Genomic DNA, 18,628 nt, shown 5'->3' on the forward strand with positions numbered 1-18,628 from the left:
ACTGGTGACAGTCGTCTCCACACAAGGTCCAAATTCACAAATGTGCTTCAATTAGAAAAGAATTCTAACGTAATTCCTTTACTGTTGTTGTACAGTGTGCAACTAAATCAAGCAGGGTATTCATATAATCAGTAAGTACATGAGGAAATGTGTGGTGGGGGGTTGTAGGTTTATAATGTTGTCTGTACTGTTTTTATTGGTGTTGTTGGTCCTCTGATGACTTTAACTGAAAAGCCCAACCAGGGATGGAAATTGAAAATTAGCTTAATGCTACACACACTATATGTAATACATCAGATGTGTTCTATGTTAATTCCACGGTCCTTGATCAAACAAATGAATAAATAAAAATAAATAAAAACTTTCCTACACCTCATGCACATTTTTCCACTCACATGCATATGCTTGCATGCTTCTTACTTGTTCACCTGTTTACTTTTGTTCTATGTTGTGTTTATATGTCTATTGGTGTCAGTAGTTTTTGTGTGTGTTTGTTCCTGCTGGTGCCTATTGGCCAAGTCATGTTTGCCAATGAAAACTGGTTCTCAAACATTTTTACCTGGACAAATAAAATCAGTATTAACAGCTCCAGTGTCTTCCAATAACAGTATTTCTACACTACATGTCTGTGCTGACCATCTCTGTCCTGGAGAATGTGACAGCAGCAGTTTATCTCCACAGTAATCAGGTCAGCACTGAATAAATCAACACTGGGAGATAATAAAAACAGAGCATTGATTGGTATTGGTCATTCCTCGCTTGCTGGTGCAGTAAGCAAAGCTGCAGATTCTCCTCACTCTATATGTGCCATCATAAATGATACAGTGGGAAATAGAGGTCGGAGTAAACTACAGGATTCAGGTATCATCTGGAGGAAAATAGAAGACACACATTGTTCTCAGGCTGGGAGGTTTTGTTTGTCTCTTTCAACAAATCCTTACCGAAAGAACAAAACATCTGATTTTGTTGGCGACTTCTCAAGCATCCTAATCTGCCTCCGCTATGGTTCACCCCAGGTTTAGACGGATAAATAACTCGGTTAGGGTTGAAAGAAATCAGTGGGTAAAGGTGGATAAAATCACAACTTCATCACTGCTATCATTTGCCATCACGGAAGAAAAAAAAACAAACAGAGGTCATTTGAAGTGTTTGAATCAGCTGCTGCTACTTTTCTTGGGATTCGTGATTGTTTCCCAGATGCTCCCACTTTCCCACCCACCACTATGTGCTTCCTTGTCTGTCAACCAACCAGTAAGGCTCTGCACGGTGGAAAAAAACAAGTTGTTTATGGGTCATTTTTCCCAAAAGCATCAATGATTGCTGCTTGGCAAACCCTGATTTGGCTGAAAACTTTAAAGCATAAAATATGGATATTTATAAAGACATTTGTGAAATTTTAGCTCGATATATGCAATACTTTATGAGACCACTGACCAACTTTGCACACATTTTTTATTTTTTTTTGCACATTGAAATTTGAGATCATCTTTGAATGAAAATACTTTGAGGCTGTTTGAACCACAATATCTCAAGAGCTATTAAAGATAAAAACCTGATTTTAAAAAAAAAATAAAAAATTTCTCATCATGTCGTTGATTCAGAATCTGAAATATTGGACAAGTAGATTAAATACTGTCTGATTATGGGTGGAATGTGAAAAAAGTAAAGCCGTCACAAAAAGTCTCATCTTTAAACACACATTAATACAAAAATAAATAACACAGAAGTCAACTAGTGATATTTTCTGAACCATATGCAGCTGCAGGTCACAATAATCCAAAACAAAGCAGAGAGAATGCTATTTAATATGAAATACATGGTCAGAAAAATGAAAAACAAAAAACTATTTTCATGTGACTTTCATAACTGAGTGTGTATGAAAACATTTACCACAAAAACTGAATCATTTTTGGGAAGTGTCATTTGAGTAAGTAACAGTTTTGTAGTTTTCATATTACAACTAACAAAAATAATGACAATAACAGTGAAAATATCAGACTTTTGTCTTTAAAAAAATGTTCTGAAATGGGTCGACGAGCAATTTAACTGATGTATTAAGGCGAAAAATTTCACAGTTGCCATTTTAAATATCTATAGTTTATGATTCTAAATAAATAAATAAATAATAGAGATGGCTGAACAGAAGGCTCCTTAATAATTTGAGATTTATTACTTAAGAGACCAGGGCAAGAATGCGTTTCCATGCTGAGGATTTAGCTAGTAAAGGGGCATCATGACAAAGTCTTCTGTGAATTTAAATGACCAATCATTCAACTCCTGATATTTTTGCATATATTATTAATTACTGCAATTTCTTGATGTGTTTAATGAAACACTGGGATTATGCTCAGGTATTTTTTTTTTTTGGGCCAGAATTTTATCTTAATCAGTTTTAGAGATATTTTCAGCCAAACAGCCTCAAATTTCACTGTGCAACAAAAAAAATAAAAAATAAAAAAAATTCATAAACACAAGCGATTTAAACTGATATATTAAGGCAAAAAAAAAAAATCCACAGATGCCATTTTAAATATCTATAGTTTATGATTATAACTAGATAAATAATTAATTAATGGAGATGGTTGAACAGAAGGCTCCTGAATAATTTCAAATGGAAAAACATTTTAGAATTTGATAAAGATTTTGTTTTGTTTTTTCATTTTTTTGTCCATTTATTTCCAACTTCGCTTCTCTTATTTGGTATTTTATTTATTTATTTCTGTCTACAATAATGGCTGAATTTCCCTGCTTGGCTTGATAACATAGTTTGTAGCTCACTTGCTGCTGACTGTTGGTTTCTGTGTTGACATTTTTAGGGACAAATCCAGATGGAGCTTTCTTTAATGTACCAACTGACTGGTGAGTAAAATTTTTTTTTTCTTTTTTTTAAATGTCACGTCTCCCTCTAAGGTTAGCTGAGAATATTACTCAGCAAAACCTATGAAATGTTTTTCTTTTTACCTCTTCATTCAGCCACAGTTTGAGTTGCACAAGAGTGAAAGATCACACTTTAAGGTCAGTATATTTGCCTCCTTTGTGGCAGATTAGGTGACAAAAACTGATGTAATTTCAAACATGACATCATGAAAAGGAAGTCAGATCTGCTATCTTGGTGATTCCTCCCTCCTTCATTTACTAGCTGCTCTGTTATCTAAAGGAGGAGATGGTTTAGTAAAAAAAAAAAACAGGCCTGAGAGGAAGACAGAGACGGAGAAATAGCAGGAAGTGCGTGTAAACAAACCAACAGTGCAGTAAATGCAGCATTGCGGCTCTGCTGTGATACGAGACTGACTCTCATAAATAATGTATCCGAGTGTCGAGCAGCCTGCCAACAAGCAGCACAAAGCTCCTCGCCGAGGAAACAAGAGCGAACAAACAGCAGGCTGCTCGGGTCACAGGTGGCTAAACACACATCACAGAGCAGGTATCAATCAAACACACACACCTGTGTGCACAAAGGCTTAAAGAATGGAAAGAAATAGTCCAACACAGAGAGGAAAACTGATGTGTTCAGGTGTCAGTCGCATCACGCTCAACATTTCAGTTTTCATTTCTCAGCTGCAATTTAGCACAATATAAAGTATTAATGACGGATGCTGGAGGCTAAAAACTGACTTTGTTTTTTTGGAAACAAGGTTTGAAAGCCAGATTATCTTCCAAAAACATTTTTAAAAATAGCCAAAATTACAGCAAACTAAAATCAGAGAGAATCGTCAGATGGATCTCAACTTTCCACTGCTCCTTCCTGTTGCTCATTTGGTTCTGTTTCAGTCTGTTTTGGTTTTCTGTACCTTTTTTTTTGTTTGTTTTAGGTTTTGTGAGTGTTCCAAGTATAGTTTTTTCCCCCATTATCTTAGATGGTCTTGTTTAATGTTATTTTGACAACTTCTGTTAGGAATTACTATCTACTATATTCATCTGTATATATTTTAGATGTAAATGTTAAGAATAATCTTGTAACAGTTTTACTGGGATCCTTTACTTTTGATAATAAAAAAATAAAATGAAAGCTTGTCTGTGTAGCATTGTTCCATTAGAAAATTTTACCAAATCTAAGCTGGAAATCCTGAAGAATCATCCCGATTACTTTATTCTACATGCCTTACTACAAATAAAATAAAAAAAATCAGCAAAACTAAACAGTTCATAGTTACTAGAATCTGTAAAAACACAAAAATCTGCATTTCTTACAGCAGTTGGAAAGCCATGACAGAATCAGCCGAGACCAACAGACAAGTGGCAAAAATTAAGGGACTTTTATAATGAACTCAGCTGAACTGCAGGCAGTGTTTACACCGAGCTACAAGGAGACGAATTTAAAATTAGCTAGCATGACTTAGCATTTTCTTACAATACTGGTAACACCTGTGGGCTCCTGGAAACATTTTATACAATGTTTATTCCAGCCTTTTTCCCCAATTGTTGTAAAATTAAATAATCAAAGTTGCGATTTTTTTCTTCTTTATGTATGTATTCATGTCTTTCTAATTGCATCATTCTGCACAGAATTCATTTCCGAGTTCTCTCTACTTCTAGTCATGGTTGTTCTGTTTCCATAGAGTTGTAGGACTTTATACTGCAGTGAAAAATGAGCCCACAGTGTAAAAATGAGATAGGAACAGAAAATGAATCAGAGGATTAAATCTGCATTGAGTGATTTTCTGACCACACAGGGGAAGTTCAGTTTCAAGCTCTAAACACATCACTGACGTTTTAACCAGATGACGATGTGCTGAATGTGTTGGCAATGGTTTGGTGAGAACTCCGGTTTATTTACACATCCAGCTGATGCAGAGCAACATTAGCATTCGTTCTGAGCAGCGTTTCTAAACACCCGATGAATTTCAGCTCCAATTTTCTCTATCAACTTTGAGAAAAATACAGACTGTGGATTTATCGCAGCTTTGTAGCTCAGTACAGATGTCTGCCATATCTGGAAAAATAAATAAATCCAGTTCTAAAACAGGAAAACAAAACTGTAAAGTTATGGGTAAGAGTTGAAGAGCTGAAGTGAAGAGTGAGGTGATAAGTGCATGACGAGTAAACATTTTTCATTCAGATGAAGTCATTTGATCCATGTGTCAATATCATGATATTGATGAGCAGCAGAGGAGTTTTAATTAGATAGATGAGATTTCTCTGTGTACTCTGGTTATAAACAGCACAAAATCAATACAATTAATTAAAATTAGTATTTTTTTCTTCAATTTTTTGTTTAATCTCTGCTATAATTTTGTGTCTCTGCTACAAGAAGTATTTCTCAAAATGTCTCTAATCCAGTCCAACTAATTTACGACAGACCGACAACTGTTTATATGATATTTTAGATTTTTAACCTTGATATTTGAAGTTAATCAGGTTAATTTGCATCATTTATCGAAGGTCTTCATGTTCTTTTTAAAATAGCCTATGCATATGTAACATACTGTATAGATTTGTTGGGTTTTAACCATGGTATTTTAACTTGTTAGATAAATTCCAATCTTATTTCTTTACTGGAAAAACTCTTGGCTCAGTGTCTGTTGTTTTAAATGTTCTGTATAAGTAACAGCGACTTGACTTAAGTAGGTTACAAATCTTCCAAATTGAAGCACGTTCTTCTTTGAAACAGCATAAAAGTAACAGAAAACACCATTTCCATACTGGAAGTTAATTTGCACATGAAAGCAGCAGCATTTTGAGCATAATGACAGAACAGCAGCGGCAGCAGCAGCGATGGGGGGAAACCAAAAACCAACAAGTGTATTTAAGCACAATAGTTCCCTGTGGTACATCCGTGGATTACACCAATAACAACAGACTATTATCATGGCTGCTTATAACCAACACTGATTCCTCCCTGATGACTCTGACACAAAACACTGGAAATAAGCACAGAGGAAACAGAGAGAAAGACGCCGAGCGAAGAACAGACCCAAAAACATGTCAAATGGCGGAATTGATTCGGGGCGTAAATTGTGTTTTTATGTGTGTGGGAGGGTCAGGAGTAAATATGAAATGATGCCGCATCTGCTGGGGCTTTAAGTGATATATCACTCCATTCCACTTCGTTTAGCATCACTTCGCCTGAGTTAATTGGTTCATGAGGAGCACTAATTAAGGGGAATGGCCTTGTTTATCGTCACGGCGACGCTCGTTAAGCGGAGAAGATCTTTTCTTTTTTTTCTTTTTCTTCCAGGACTCGTGACATTAACCCACCCTTCACTACTCGCTGGTGGGGGACGAATCAGTGTGTAATCGCTTGTCGTCGGTGCAGCAGCTGCATCTAACAGCTTACAAGCAGCACAGAGAAGCTCACACATGGTTCATGATACGCCACATGTGCTGCATGCAGATGCTTGCATATACATCCACACAAACACAATCACACAGTAAACCAGGATGAGGAAGTGTCCTACCTCTCTACGTCGTGACGCCCAGCAGGTCTGCTTGATTTTCCAAACCACGGCAGCGACCAGCAGCAGTGAGAGGAAACAGCTGGAGAGAGAAGATGTAGGTTTGGTCAGTCAATCAGAGATCAATGATTCCTTAGTAGTGTCAGAACAAAAGCATGAAAACACCAAATTACCAAGTCATGAACCACTCTGGATGTTCTTCATGTGTCTCTGATGCACAAAAACTACTTTAAACTTGAATATTGTCTCATAAAATACATGTTTTTAACATCTACAATTCAATAAATAATGTATCTAACACTGAAATAACATCTGGAGCCGGTTAATTCTCCTGTTCTTCCAGTGAATCATGATAGATACAGTAGCTAGATTTACAGTACGTATACTCTGAATGTAGTACGTCGGCATCGAGCAAAAACTACTGCTCATATCAGTGCATTTTTATTTCAATTTTTGAAGTATTGCATTAGAAAAATGTATGGAAATGGCAAGAAAATGTATCCAAGTTTCACACAGAAGTTTTCAAAGTTGCTGGAATTGGTTTTTCACACTTTTGAAACAGTTTAAGCACTTCATGGGAACAGATAGATGTAGGTTTGGTCAGTCAATCAGAGATCAATGATTCCTTAGTAGTGCCGGAACAAAAGCAAGAAAACACCAAATTACCAAGTCATGGACCACTCTGGCTGCTCTCCATGTGCTTCCGATGCACAGAAACAACTTTAAACTTGAAGATAGGGAATTTGAAGATACCAAGTCCTATGAAATGTATGTTTTTAACATCTACAACTTAATAAATTATGCATCTAACACTGAAATAACATCTGGAGCAGACTAATTCTCCATTTCTTTCCCAATGAATCATGATGAAAAAAGTCATTAGATCTACAGTACATATACTCCAAATGTAGAATTTGAGCACCGAGCAAAAATTACTGCTCATATCAGTGCATTTTTCTGTCAATTTTTGAAGTATTGCGCTACAAAAATTCATGGAAATGGCAAGAAAAATTTACCCAAATTTCACACAAAAGTTTTCAAAGTTGCTGGAGTTGGTTTTTAACACTTTTGAAAGAGTTAAAGCACTTCGTGGCAAATTGAAACAACTTTTCTAACAAGTTCTGACATTTAATAAACATGTCTGATGAGCTTTCTGTTTCTTTGTCTTCGTCTCCAGACAGCATGAAACACGTCCAATACCATCTGACGTGAAAGAATCATGACAACTTTCTTCATTAAAAACAACTATTCTTTTAATTTTTCTCTAATAGTTTTGTTTGTTTCTTCTTCATCTTCTAGATTTTTTAAGCAGTTTGCAAACAATTGGTTTTGTATCTGTTGTAACACTGGCAAAGCCATCCAAATTTCTAGTTTCAATCCTTTCTGTAGCTGAAATATTTCATTCTGAGACCAAATGTTCATTTTCGGTGTATTTGTTTGGATGTTTTTTACTCATTTTGTTGTGTACATATGAAGCCTGCATGTCAACAAACTTTACGTCTCATGAATAAAGTTAAAAAAAAAAAAAGTATATCCAAGAACATTTAAATTGGAGAAAATGATGTTCTATCAGACAGACTGTGTTGTGTTTGAGTTACTCATGCTGATGTTAAAACAGTAAGTTATGGAGAATGTTAATAGCATGCCAACAGTATATTTTTTACTTGGTCTTTTCTAAATGTTTCTGTGTATCTCAGAGTCTTTATGTGATTATTGGGTATTTCCTCCACATGAACTAACTGAACTATGTGTTTAATATCTGCAGGAAACATAGTTTAAATAGCTGGTGTTTCCCTCTTGCAGTAGTCTTTGTAGTTTTTAGTAGAAAGGAAACAACTCACACAGCGACAACACAATCCCACAGCAGCGTCTTCACACTAATTTACTCCCCTGCAGCTCCAGTTTCCGGAGAGCAAAAGATGACAAAGGAGAGAAATTCTTGGGGAATCTGTGGCGGGATAGAAAACCGCGGCGACCACAGGCAGCTGGGGATTTTAGGACAGCAAAGGCCAGCGAGAGGTCAACGAGCGACACGATGCTGGCTAACAAAGAACAAGGTCTCATGTACACACTGACACACACACTGTCTGTTTTAAAGTTCAATGTCTGGAGGGCAAAGTTATCTGGCCAAACACAAAGCTCCCCTCTCAACCAGAACTTCTGACAAGAGCTCAAAACAAGCGCGCCCAAAGACTTAACAACAGGAAGTGGATGAGAAAGTGCTGAGGACAGCAGCTCTGAAACAATCCTCCCCTTCATGTCTCTGTGTTCACGAGATCCTCCTGCACATCAGTGTGGGGATGACAGCGCTGTAAAGGGTATTAGTGCCGTAATGAGCGTGACATTTTCAGAGCCAGTGTGTAGAAGACGCTGCAGCCGTGGCCTCTTCAATCCACTGTCGACCTCTGGGCCGCATTCGGACTCATCACGACCAGGAAATCCCCTCCGGTGATGAGGACAAGATGCTCATTGCTGCTGGATGAAAACCATCCGGGCGTTGAGATTCCTGCTGCAGACTTATCCAAGATGATAGAATATTTCATCCATCATGATGAGATAAAAATACGCATGCTTTCCAACAGCCACTTCATCACGCTGGTTTGGAAGAATTACTCTGTAGTCCTGCATATCGCAAAATAGCCCAAGTGTTGATCCAATTTCATCATTGCAACCATACAATGCTCAAAAATCCACTGCCAACATCCTGGTTTGAGACATCGTTGGACACCTCAAGAGGTCAGGAGTCCATTCTCCGATGTTTTGGTGGCACAATTGGAACCCACACGACATTATCCAAGTGGTTTGAATGTTGTGACTGGTCGGTGTACAATAAAAGAGCTGGTGTTATGATCAAAGAATTGGTTTGTTCTATGCAAATACTGTTACTGATATCCTCCTGAGGACCGGCCCCATTCATTTATGTCCTCTGTGCTGGACATTTGCATTTCAACTCTATCTTTTGACTCATTTGAGTGACCCTACTAAATCCTGATGTGCTCAATGATATCTCATGTGTTTGGACGGGACAAAGGGAATTTTGCTTTCATGCTGAGACAAAATTGAGGTTGACATTTTTGTTTTCTTGTTGACCTATTTTGATGTCAAAGTGTTGCTGTAAAATTGTTTTGTTGCCTACTACAGCGGGCATGCTGTAAAATCTAAAATGAAATTATTTTTATAAAATTTCAAATTGAGTTATCGTCTTACTCCAAAAAGGCAGGGAATCACAATAAAAAGTTAAATTGAAAGATACTTTTATTCCCTCGGTTCTCAGGAGGATATGTACTGCTGACATTGCAGTGGCTGTATAATATTGTAAAATAGAGCAAAAAATAAATAAATCAATAAAAAATTATTTTATAGGGCACCTTTAATTATGTACCAAACTTTGTTTCTGTTTAATCCTCAGTTGCTTTGAAAGGCATGCTATATTAAAAAAAACAATGTCAAAATTACACTGGAAAAAAAAATGTCCAAAAGCATAAAAAGTGTTCGAGGAAACTGGATTCTGGGGAACAAAATAAAACAAAAACAGAAAAAGAAAGAAAAAAGAAATACTTTTGTGAGAGTTTTATTGAGATTTTAAACTTAGAAAAGATGAAAATTGATTAGTGCTTTTATTTGAAGTGCTATACCATCAGAAAACTTGACCAAATCTAAGCTTGAAATTGTGATAAATCATCCATCCATCCATCCATCCATTATCTATACACCGCTTAATCCTCACTAGGGTCGCGGGGGGGCTGGAGTCTATCCCAGCTGACTCGGGCGAAGGCAGGGGACACCCTAGACAGGTCGCCAGTCTGTCGCAGGGCTACATATATAGACAAACAATCACTCTCACATTCACACCTACGGGCAATTTAGAGTAATCAATTAACCTCAGCATATTTTTGGACTGTGGGAGGAAGCCGGAGTACCCGGAGAAAACCCACGCATGCACAGGGAGAACATGCAAACTCCATGCAGAAAGATCCCGGGAAAGCCGGGACGCGAACCAGGGATCTTCTAGCTGCAAGGCGAAAGTGCTAACCACTACTCCACTGTGCAGCCCGTGATAAATCATCAAAATGACATTATTCTACATGGCTCATTTAAAAAATAAAAGAGCCGGTATTAAACCAAAAATTCTGCACTCCTCGATGCAATCAGGAAACCACATACTCAGTGGTGGCAAAATTCTGCAACATTTCAATCATTTTCTTTGAGGTTTCTGCCATATTTGGTAAATTAATTTATTTGTTCCTGTTTAATTAATTACTAATAAAGCACACAGACTGTCTATCTTTGGAGATGCTCAGATTAATCCTGCTACTGTTTAATGCTGCAGGTATTTAATAAACTCAGAGGAAAGACTCCTGAACAGCTGGAAGCAACACAATGAATTTCAGCTACTGCTAACATTTCATGAAACTAAATAAAGAAATAAATAATCAATAACCTGAGCTATTAGTCTCTGTTTTCCTCCATTAACGTTTCATTTTTCAGGTTTGTAATAGATGTGAAAACGAGAAAGGGGTTTAGTCATTTTAGACGCACATGAAAGTACGGTTGGTGCCTATCCATTAATGTGATGATGTACAGTTCAACTCCTGTCATGCTGAAAGTGACGCCAAAATGTTAGTAGGTTCAACTTTGTAAGATCAAAACTTACAAACGTGTGGGTGGGAAAGGAGTGCTTGTCTGAAAGGGGCTTTAGTAGCCTTAAAAAGTCCAGTACTGCCCTCATTCTGCTGCCCTTTGGGGGGTAGGGAACATCTGGTTATAATGGAAAAGTCTAAAAAAAAAAAAAATTACCTGTTGCCTGATTTTGTTGTTTGACATCATCTGTTGGAAACCACTGAGCAAACACTGCTTTCAGAAACTCTATTTTTACCAGAAAATGTTCATTTTAGAACATTTGTTTTTGACTTTAGCCAGGCCACACACCAGATTTAACCTCCATCACACCCACTATTCCCAAGAACAATTAAAGCCAAGGCAAACAGGCTCAGCGGCTCCCCTGCAACGATCCTCCTAATTTTAAAAAGCCTCCACTGGCTGGGATTCAAATCTAATCAGGACCAAGATCCCCTCATTCAATCCGTTCCACCTCGGCTCTCCATTAATGGGCCACAGGGCCGGAGCTCTGCCATCCGAGCGGTGGAGCGGAGTGGCTAATTGTCGCCATTACGGAGGCATTAGAGGGGAGGAAGGACGGGGGAGGCGGGGGAGGGTCCTGAGGGTTTGTTAACACTCCACTGAGCCTCTTGATAGGTTCGGGTTTAAGACCGGCCAGGTAAGAGCAATCGAACTGATTAAACAACCGGGGGATGTGTGAGAACGAGGCGGAGAGCGTCGGTGATGGCGTTCCTGCTCTTTTAATGGTGTAAAAAATAGATTTAAAAAACACGGTTCATATGACCAACACACACATGTTGGCGAACACAATGAAACATCTGAACCCCACCGGGCCGAGCAGCAAAATCAATAAGCTATTCGTTGAACATGAGCCACAGACAGCAACACAATCAGAAACAGCTTTCCATCTGCACAAATCAACTCTCAGAGCAGAGACGGGACTGAAGCTGCACATTATGAGACGTTTCCCCTCGTGAGCTAGTTTTTTTTTTTTACGCTGGTACTTTTCAGTTCAGCAAATACAAATCATATGTGAGCTGAAGTTGTAAATCAAATGGTGGCTTTAAATATGTAGAGTTCTCTGCTTCTTTTAAAAAAAAATGGATGGTTCACATTTTCAAAGAAGCCTTGAATCAGTGTAACATGGTCAGGTGACCCTCTGAACCCAAAAATATGTCAAATGGTTCAAAAGGCATTTCTTTCTTCTTTTTTTTTAGTTTAAATTGCAAAAATGACACCTTTATCACAGTAATAAAGTGTAAAAACATGCAGCCCGTGGGCCAAAACCGGCCCTCCAGAGGGTTCAAACGGGCCCGGAAGACTTTGCAAAGAGTAAAAATTACAGAGAAGACATGAACTGCAAACTGCAAATTTGTAAAACTAAATTTAAAATAATTTGTAGACCATGACAAGTTGTATTGAACGTAAAGTAAAATACTAGATTGCTCATCGTTTTGTTTGTTTTTTGTCGTTTTGTGATTCCCTTTCGTCTCGCTTGTTTTTTGTCTTTTTTTCATTTTGTTTTGCTTCATTCATTTTTTTGTGTATTGTTTTCGTGATTTTGTCTATTTTTTGTCTCACTTGTGTTGTCTATTTTTTTGTCACTTTGTAACATTTTTGTCTTTGTTTTGTTTGTGTAATTTTTTGTCATTTTGTATCTCATTTTTATAATATTTTGTCTTATTTTTTTGCTTTTTGTCTGACTTGTCATTTTGATCATAAAGTAAAATACTCTATGATTCAGTTACTAAATGTTTTGTTCCATTGTAGAAACTCTGCAATCTATAAGTTGTAATGTGTAAATGATAAACTGAGGCATAATGTTGTTGAAATTGAACTTATTTTTCTTAAGAAATTTCAGGTTGTTCAAAATGTTTTGTAAAAAGATAATTCCTTAAATGTGAACATTTTCAGAAAGGACTTTTTTTGCACCAAAACAAGGGAGAAACATGGAGTTGTGGTTATTTACAGGTTATTACGCTGTGATTTTACTGGTCTGAACCACCTGAGATCAAATTGGACTCTGAATTAAAATGAGATGAACACCACTGGTCAGTAGTCATTGAAAATCATATTTACTTTCATTCTGACACTTTAAGCTTTTATTTTTTTAAACATCTGTGACATTTTTATATCCCAGATGTTGAGACAGATCACTAAAAACATGAATTGTCAGTGAAAGTGTAACAAGAGTTCACGATAATATTGAAAAGATTGGAGGATTCATTTATCGCTGCTTTATTGGTATGGATTTGAAGATGTATTGGATTCACTGTAAAATATAAAGATAAAAAATAACTATGTATGAATGCACACAAGAGTAGAATGTATAAAAGGTCAACCACATATTGCTCTTCGTCCTCTTTACGCGAATGCCAATAGATTTGGTTTTTGTATTTGTCTGAAGCAAACAACAGCACAGACACGTAGCAGATGTTTGAAGAAAGACTAAAATCTCCACAGAGGATTTTTCTACGAGTGGTCATTTTGAAATCAAGTGGGCGAGCTCAGTTAGTCTCATGAGCCTCTCAGTGCTGAGCGGCTCCTCGGCTGTTTTGGGGAAGAGAAAGGGAGCAAGTGATTGCTAATCAAGCGAGCGGGAGCTGGGAGTAATTGGACAAAGCTGAACTGCAGTGTCACCAATTAGCATCGGAGACTGTGGAGAGCAGAGACACAAATGCTGTTTAATTATAGCCATTTTTAGAGATGAGAACAAACACAAGAGGAGGATAGATGAAGGGATGGTGAGACGGGACGAAGAGGGGAGGAGAGTTTTTAAACTTTTCAGGATGTTTGCGGAGGAGTTCTTACAGGAGGTGGAGTTTAAACAGCTGGGCTTCATTTTCTAAAACATCTCTAATGCAGACCAATGTGGCCATTTGGGATATTATACCACTGTATTTATGCTTAAAATGACACCATTGTGCGACACCACACTGAAATAATGATGGCAGCAGTGCAATGAGGCTGTTAGCTGAGCTTTATTCTCCCGCCGTCACTGTATGTTGCAGCATTTTCAGGATTTTATCTTTTATATTCGAGCCACCGGCTTCCATTCGGATTTGATTCACCGTCAAATTGTGCCGTTAATGGAGCCACCCGATTCTTCAGGCAGCAATGGAAGTGAACCTATCTCTGACAAAATGAGTTTATATGCAACTAATTTGCTCTGCAAATTGATTTTGGAGGACACATAATTGCTCAATTACTAAATTAATTGCTAAATATTCAGCAGAAGCCAACAGATTCCCAGTTGTTCACCCAGACGTCAGTCCCTCCCAAACCTTTACCATAGAGACGTTAATGCTGCTTAACAAATGTCTCTGTTAGGTTTGTAAAACACATAATCTGGGTGGATATCCATGAAAATATATTTGCTTGAGGACACACATCAAATGATAGACGACACAAATAAATCTCCAAATCCGCAATTTTGGCTGAATTTCTTTCCTTTTCTCTATCTTCCATATTACAGAATACATCTAATAAATGACTTCTGCCTACACAAATACATTTACTTTTTAAACTGTGTTTAAAAGTTCCTCTCCTCATTGATTCATCTATTTGTTTTATCTGTGGGTTCCTTTTTCACCCCAGAATAACGTTTCTAAAGATTCTAATTTTTGGCATTGCACATTACATTAAAAACAGGCTAACCCTCTGAACCCTGAAACCTGCTGGCAGGTTTTAAACGCAGGAAAAATAAAAAGATGAGTAAAATTGCCAAGATGGAACAATTTAATAGAGGCAGAAAATGTACAAACGGCAAGAATTTTTGGGATTTCATTTTTTTAAAGGTTCCTAGTCCTGGAAATAATTATGTATGACGTTCTGTTCCACCAAGACCAAATCTAAGTGAAAAATCATCTTTCATGAAAATCATTCTACTCTAAATGTCTAATATAAACCTTTCCCAAAACTAAGTATTTGCTTAAAAAAAAAATAAATAAATAAAATTAAATCTGTGCTGAAAAATGTCTTTTTTCCCTATACTTTCCTTTTATTTTTCTATTTTTATGATTTATGGCAACTTCATTTGTGACTTCTCCCTTCTTCTAGTCATGGTTGTGTTGTTTCCTTAGAGGAGCAGGAATCTGATTTTCCAACCAGCTCTGCTGCCAGTAGACCACACATAGACGAAATGAAAACTCTGGTGCAATGTCAACACCAAAACCTGCCAATTGTGAATGTTCTGTACATTTAAAAACTCTGTACAATATAGATTCATCAAATATAAGAATCTGTTCAATTTCAGTTTTTCTTACTCATAGAAAAATCTGTGGAATACTGTCATTTTACAAAATATAGATATGTGCAATACCGTTATTTCCCACATCCAGAGGAATCAATCTAATATTGCACTACTTACACTACCAGTCAGAAGTTTGGGGTCACTTACAAATGTCCTTATTCTTTAAAGAAAAGCAGTTTGGTTTTTTCAATGAAGATAACATGAAATTAATCAGAAATCCAGTGTAGACATTGTTAATATGGTAAATGACTATTCTAGCTGGAAACAGTTGATTTTTAATGGAATATCTCCATAGAGGTACAGAGGAACATTTCCAGCAACCATCACTCCTGTGTTCTAATGCTACATTGTGTTAGCTAATGGTGTTGAAAGGCTAATTGATGATTAGAAAAGCCTTGTGCAGTTATGTTAGCACATGAATAAAAGTGTGAGTTTTCATAGAAAACATGAAATTGCCTGGGTGACCCCAAACTTTTGAACAGTCATGTACGTATGTATTTTTTTACTGTCCTTATTTTGATGATGATGTTCCCTACATGTTTGCACTATTCAGATTCTGATTCAGAAAACTTTATTTCTCCCAGTGGGCAATGTTTTTGCTATAACACTGCAATTTCTGCAATACGGGATTAATATTACTTTATCCTATCTTTTCTTAAAAATGAGCACACAGCAAGGATAAAAGTGACTAAAGTGAGCAAAGAAATGCCCCAAAACTGCTCAGGGTTGACAAAAAATATTTCAAAATAGTGATGATGACCAGGGCTGCACAGTGGCTTGATAGTTAGCACTTTTATCTTGCAGCTAGAAGATCCCAGGTTCGCGTCCTGGCCTTCCCGGGATCTTTCTGCATGTTCTCCCTGTGCATGCATGGGCTTGCACCGAGTACTCCAGCTTCCTCCCACAGTCCAAAAATATGTGAATGTGATTGTTTGTCTCTATGTGTAGCCCTGTGATAGACTGGTGACCTGTCCAGGGTGTCCCGTTTTCACCTTAAGTCTGCTGGGATAGACTCCAGCAACCCTAATGAGGATTAAGCGGTGTGCAGATAATGGATGGATGATTATGACCAGTATAAGTAGAATTTGTAAAATTGTGTTTCATTTTTTGTCTTTAAAGTGAGCTGCTGTTTCTTCTTTTCCTTGGCACTGCTACAATTATATAAGTAAAGGACCAGAATACATTTCATGCTGCTGCTGGAAAGCATGCACATCACATTATATAACAAGGCCAGTAAATAAAGCAACAATAAAAAAGGAAAATAAGTCCCATAGTTGTAGCACGTAACCTTTTCTCACTCAGTCTGGTGCAGTGCAGAACAGAACAACTCATAAACAGAGTGGTGACTAACACACACACACGCACACACACGCCAAACTCTCCCGGCAAAACTTGACACCGTCTCCTAATGATGACATCATCCCTCTGTGCAGGCCTAAAGGTCGGTGATGTCCGGAAGCCGGCCCTGGGCACAAAAGCGCTTCACTTCCTCACATGGCTGCACACAAGCGTGAACGCGGTAAAGAGGATGCATACGAACATATACAGGAAACAACACACACACACTCAGACAAACACACACTTGTCCGGTGTCGTCTCTGAGTGGCAGAATCTTGCCTGAAGACAGCAGACTTCTTTCCAGAATTCCTTCCCTAAACACTCTCATTAGATCCAGTGTGACTGAGAGCTGCAGCACTCTCAGCCGCTCCAAAAAAATGACCGCTCTGTCCGCCGCTGTGGTTTCTAACGGACTCGATGCCGGAAACCAGGCAGGAGATGGGAAGCATTTGTATGATTTACATATTTCTGTTTATCTTCAACCAGTAGTTATGAATATTATTAACCCTCTGGACCCCAAAACCAGCAAACAGAACTGAAAAGCTGGGTATCTTTTTTAAAAAAAATCACCAAAATAACAACATTTATCAGAGCCTGAATCTGTAAAAACACATAATAACACCTGGTTTTCAACTTTTTGCTGATCCATTAACTAATTATGTAGAACATGATGTTCTGGAGGAAGAATTGCAATCATTTTATGTTTTGTTTAAAAATTTGCCAAAAATAAACTGATCGGATTCTGCAAAAAATAAAAAAATAAAATAAAATAAAATTACACACTTCTTGGTGCAACAATGAAGCCATTAGTGACTCAGGTGCAATTAACAGTGTTTGACAAAAAGATTTACCCAGAGCAAAGAGGAAAATAAAACATGAAGAATAGCTCAAAAACAGCATACAGTAAGCTGTTGGAAGATACATTCAGCACGGTGAAACATCTGCAGTGAGTCAACATGCTGAGTAGTGTGAAAAAGTTGTAAAACTGTTAATATCTTTAGAAAACTGAGTCTTTTTTGTTTGTTTTTGTGTTGAGAATAAACAAACAAAAAAATCAACATGTTTTTTACTTTCCCACAGTCCTTCAACTACTCATGCCATTCCATCTAAAAACTTTTCCAGACCTAATCTTAAAAATGCAGGATATTTTATCAAAATTACTAAATGTGCATAATTTAAAATTAGCCATTGTCACTATTGCACATTTTTCGTAATCACTATTGCACATATCCCTGTCTTCATTACGCATAATTACACTACACATGTCCCTTTAACACTATTGCACATATCCCATTATCACTATTGCTCATGAGAGGGAAAAGAATGACAAAAGACACAAAATGATGACAAGAAGACATAAAAAACGACAAAAAGACGCAAAATTATGACCAAAAACACAAAATAATGATAAAAACACACAAAATGAAGACAAAAAAGATCTAAAATGATGACTACAACACAAAATGTCAACAAAAGGACACAAAAGGACTACACGAAGAAGCAAAATTATGACATAAAACACAAAATAATGACAACAAACTCAAAATGATGACAAAAAAGACACAAAAGGGCTACAAAAAGATTCAAAACAATGGCAAAAACACAAATTGACAACAAAAAGATGCAAAAAGAATACACAAAGATGCAAAATGATGACAAAAACACAAGACAATGACAAAAAAACTCCCCAAAAAAGGCAGTTTTTTCTTGCCACTGTCACCTTCCAGCTTGCTCTGGGGGTTCAGCCATGTGGGTTCTGTAAGGCGTCTTGAGACAATCTGAATTCTAATTGGCACTATATAAATAAAATTGAATTGAACTGACTCTTTAACACTATTACACATGATTGTATTGCACATGCCCACGTCTACACATTTAAAATAAATTAGTCCATATAGTAAATGATTCAACTGATCTTGACCTACTAATCACAGCTCACTGCAAGATTATCATTTGTCAGTTCTCTGGAGTTTAAAACCATTCTCCAGCCCTCAGAGTTTCCTTATGCTTTTCCTTTCTGCAG

General features: G+C 37.2%; 1 protein-coding gene across 2 annotated transcripts in view; it reads right to left on the minus strand.

Annotated features, from left to right (window-relative positions):
* The window catches only part of atrnl1a (attractin-like 1a), a 395,368-nt gene that overhangs the window by 150,975 nt on the left and 225,765 nt on the right, over positions 1-18,628 (minus strand). For both annotated transcript variants that reach the window (XM_055018323.1, XM_055018322.1), the window contains one exon: positions 6,399-6,477. In XM_055018323.1, the coding sequence (XP_054874298.1) occupies positions 6,399-6,477 (79 nt within the window). The remainder of the gene's footprint in view (positions 1-6,398; positions 6,478-18,628) is intronic.

This window comes from Amphiprion ocellaris, chromosome 16 (genome assembly GCF_022539595.1).
Source record: "Amphiprion ocellaris isolate individual 3 ecotype Okinawa chromosome 16, ASM2253959v1, whole genome shotgun sequence".
NCBI lineage: Eukaryota > Metazoa > Chordata > Actinopteri > Pomacentridae > Amphiprion > Amphiprion ocellaris.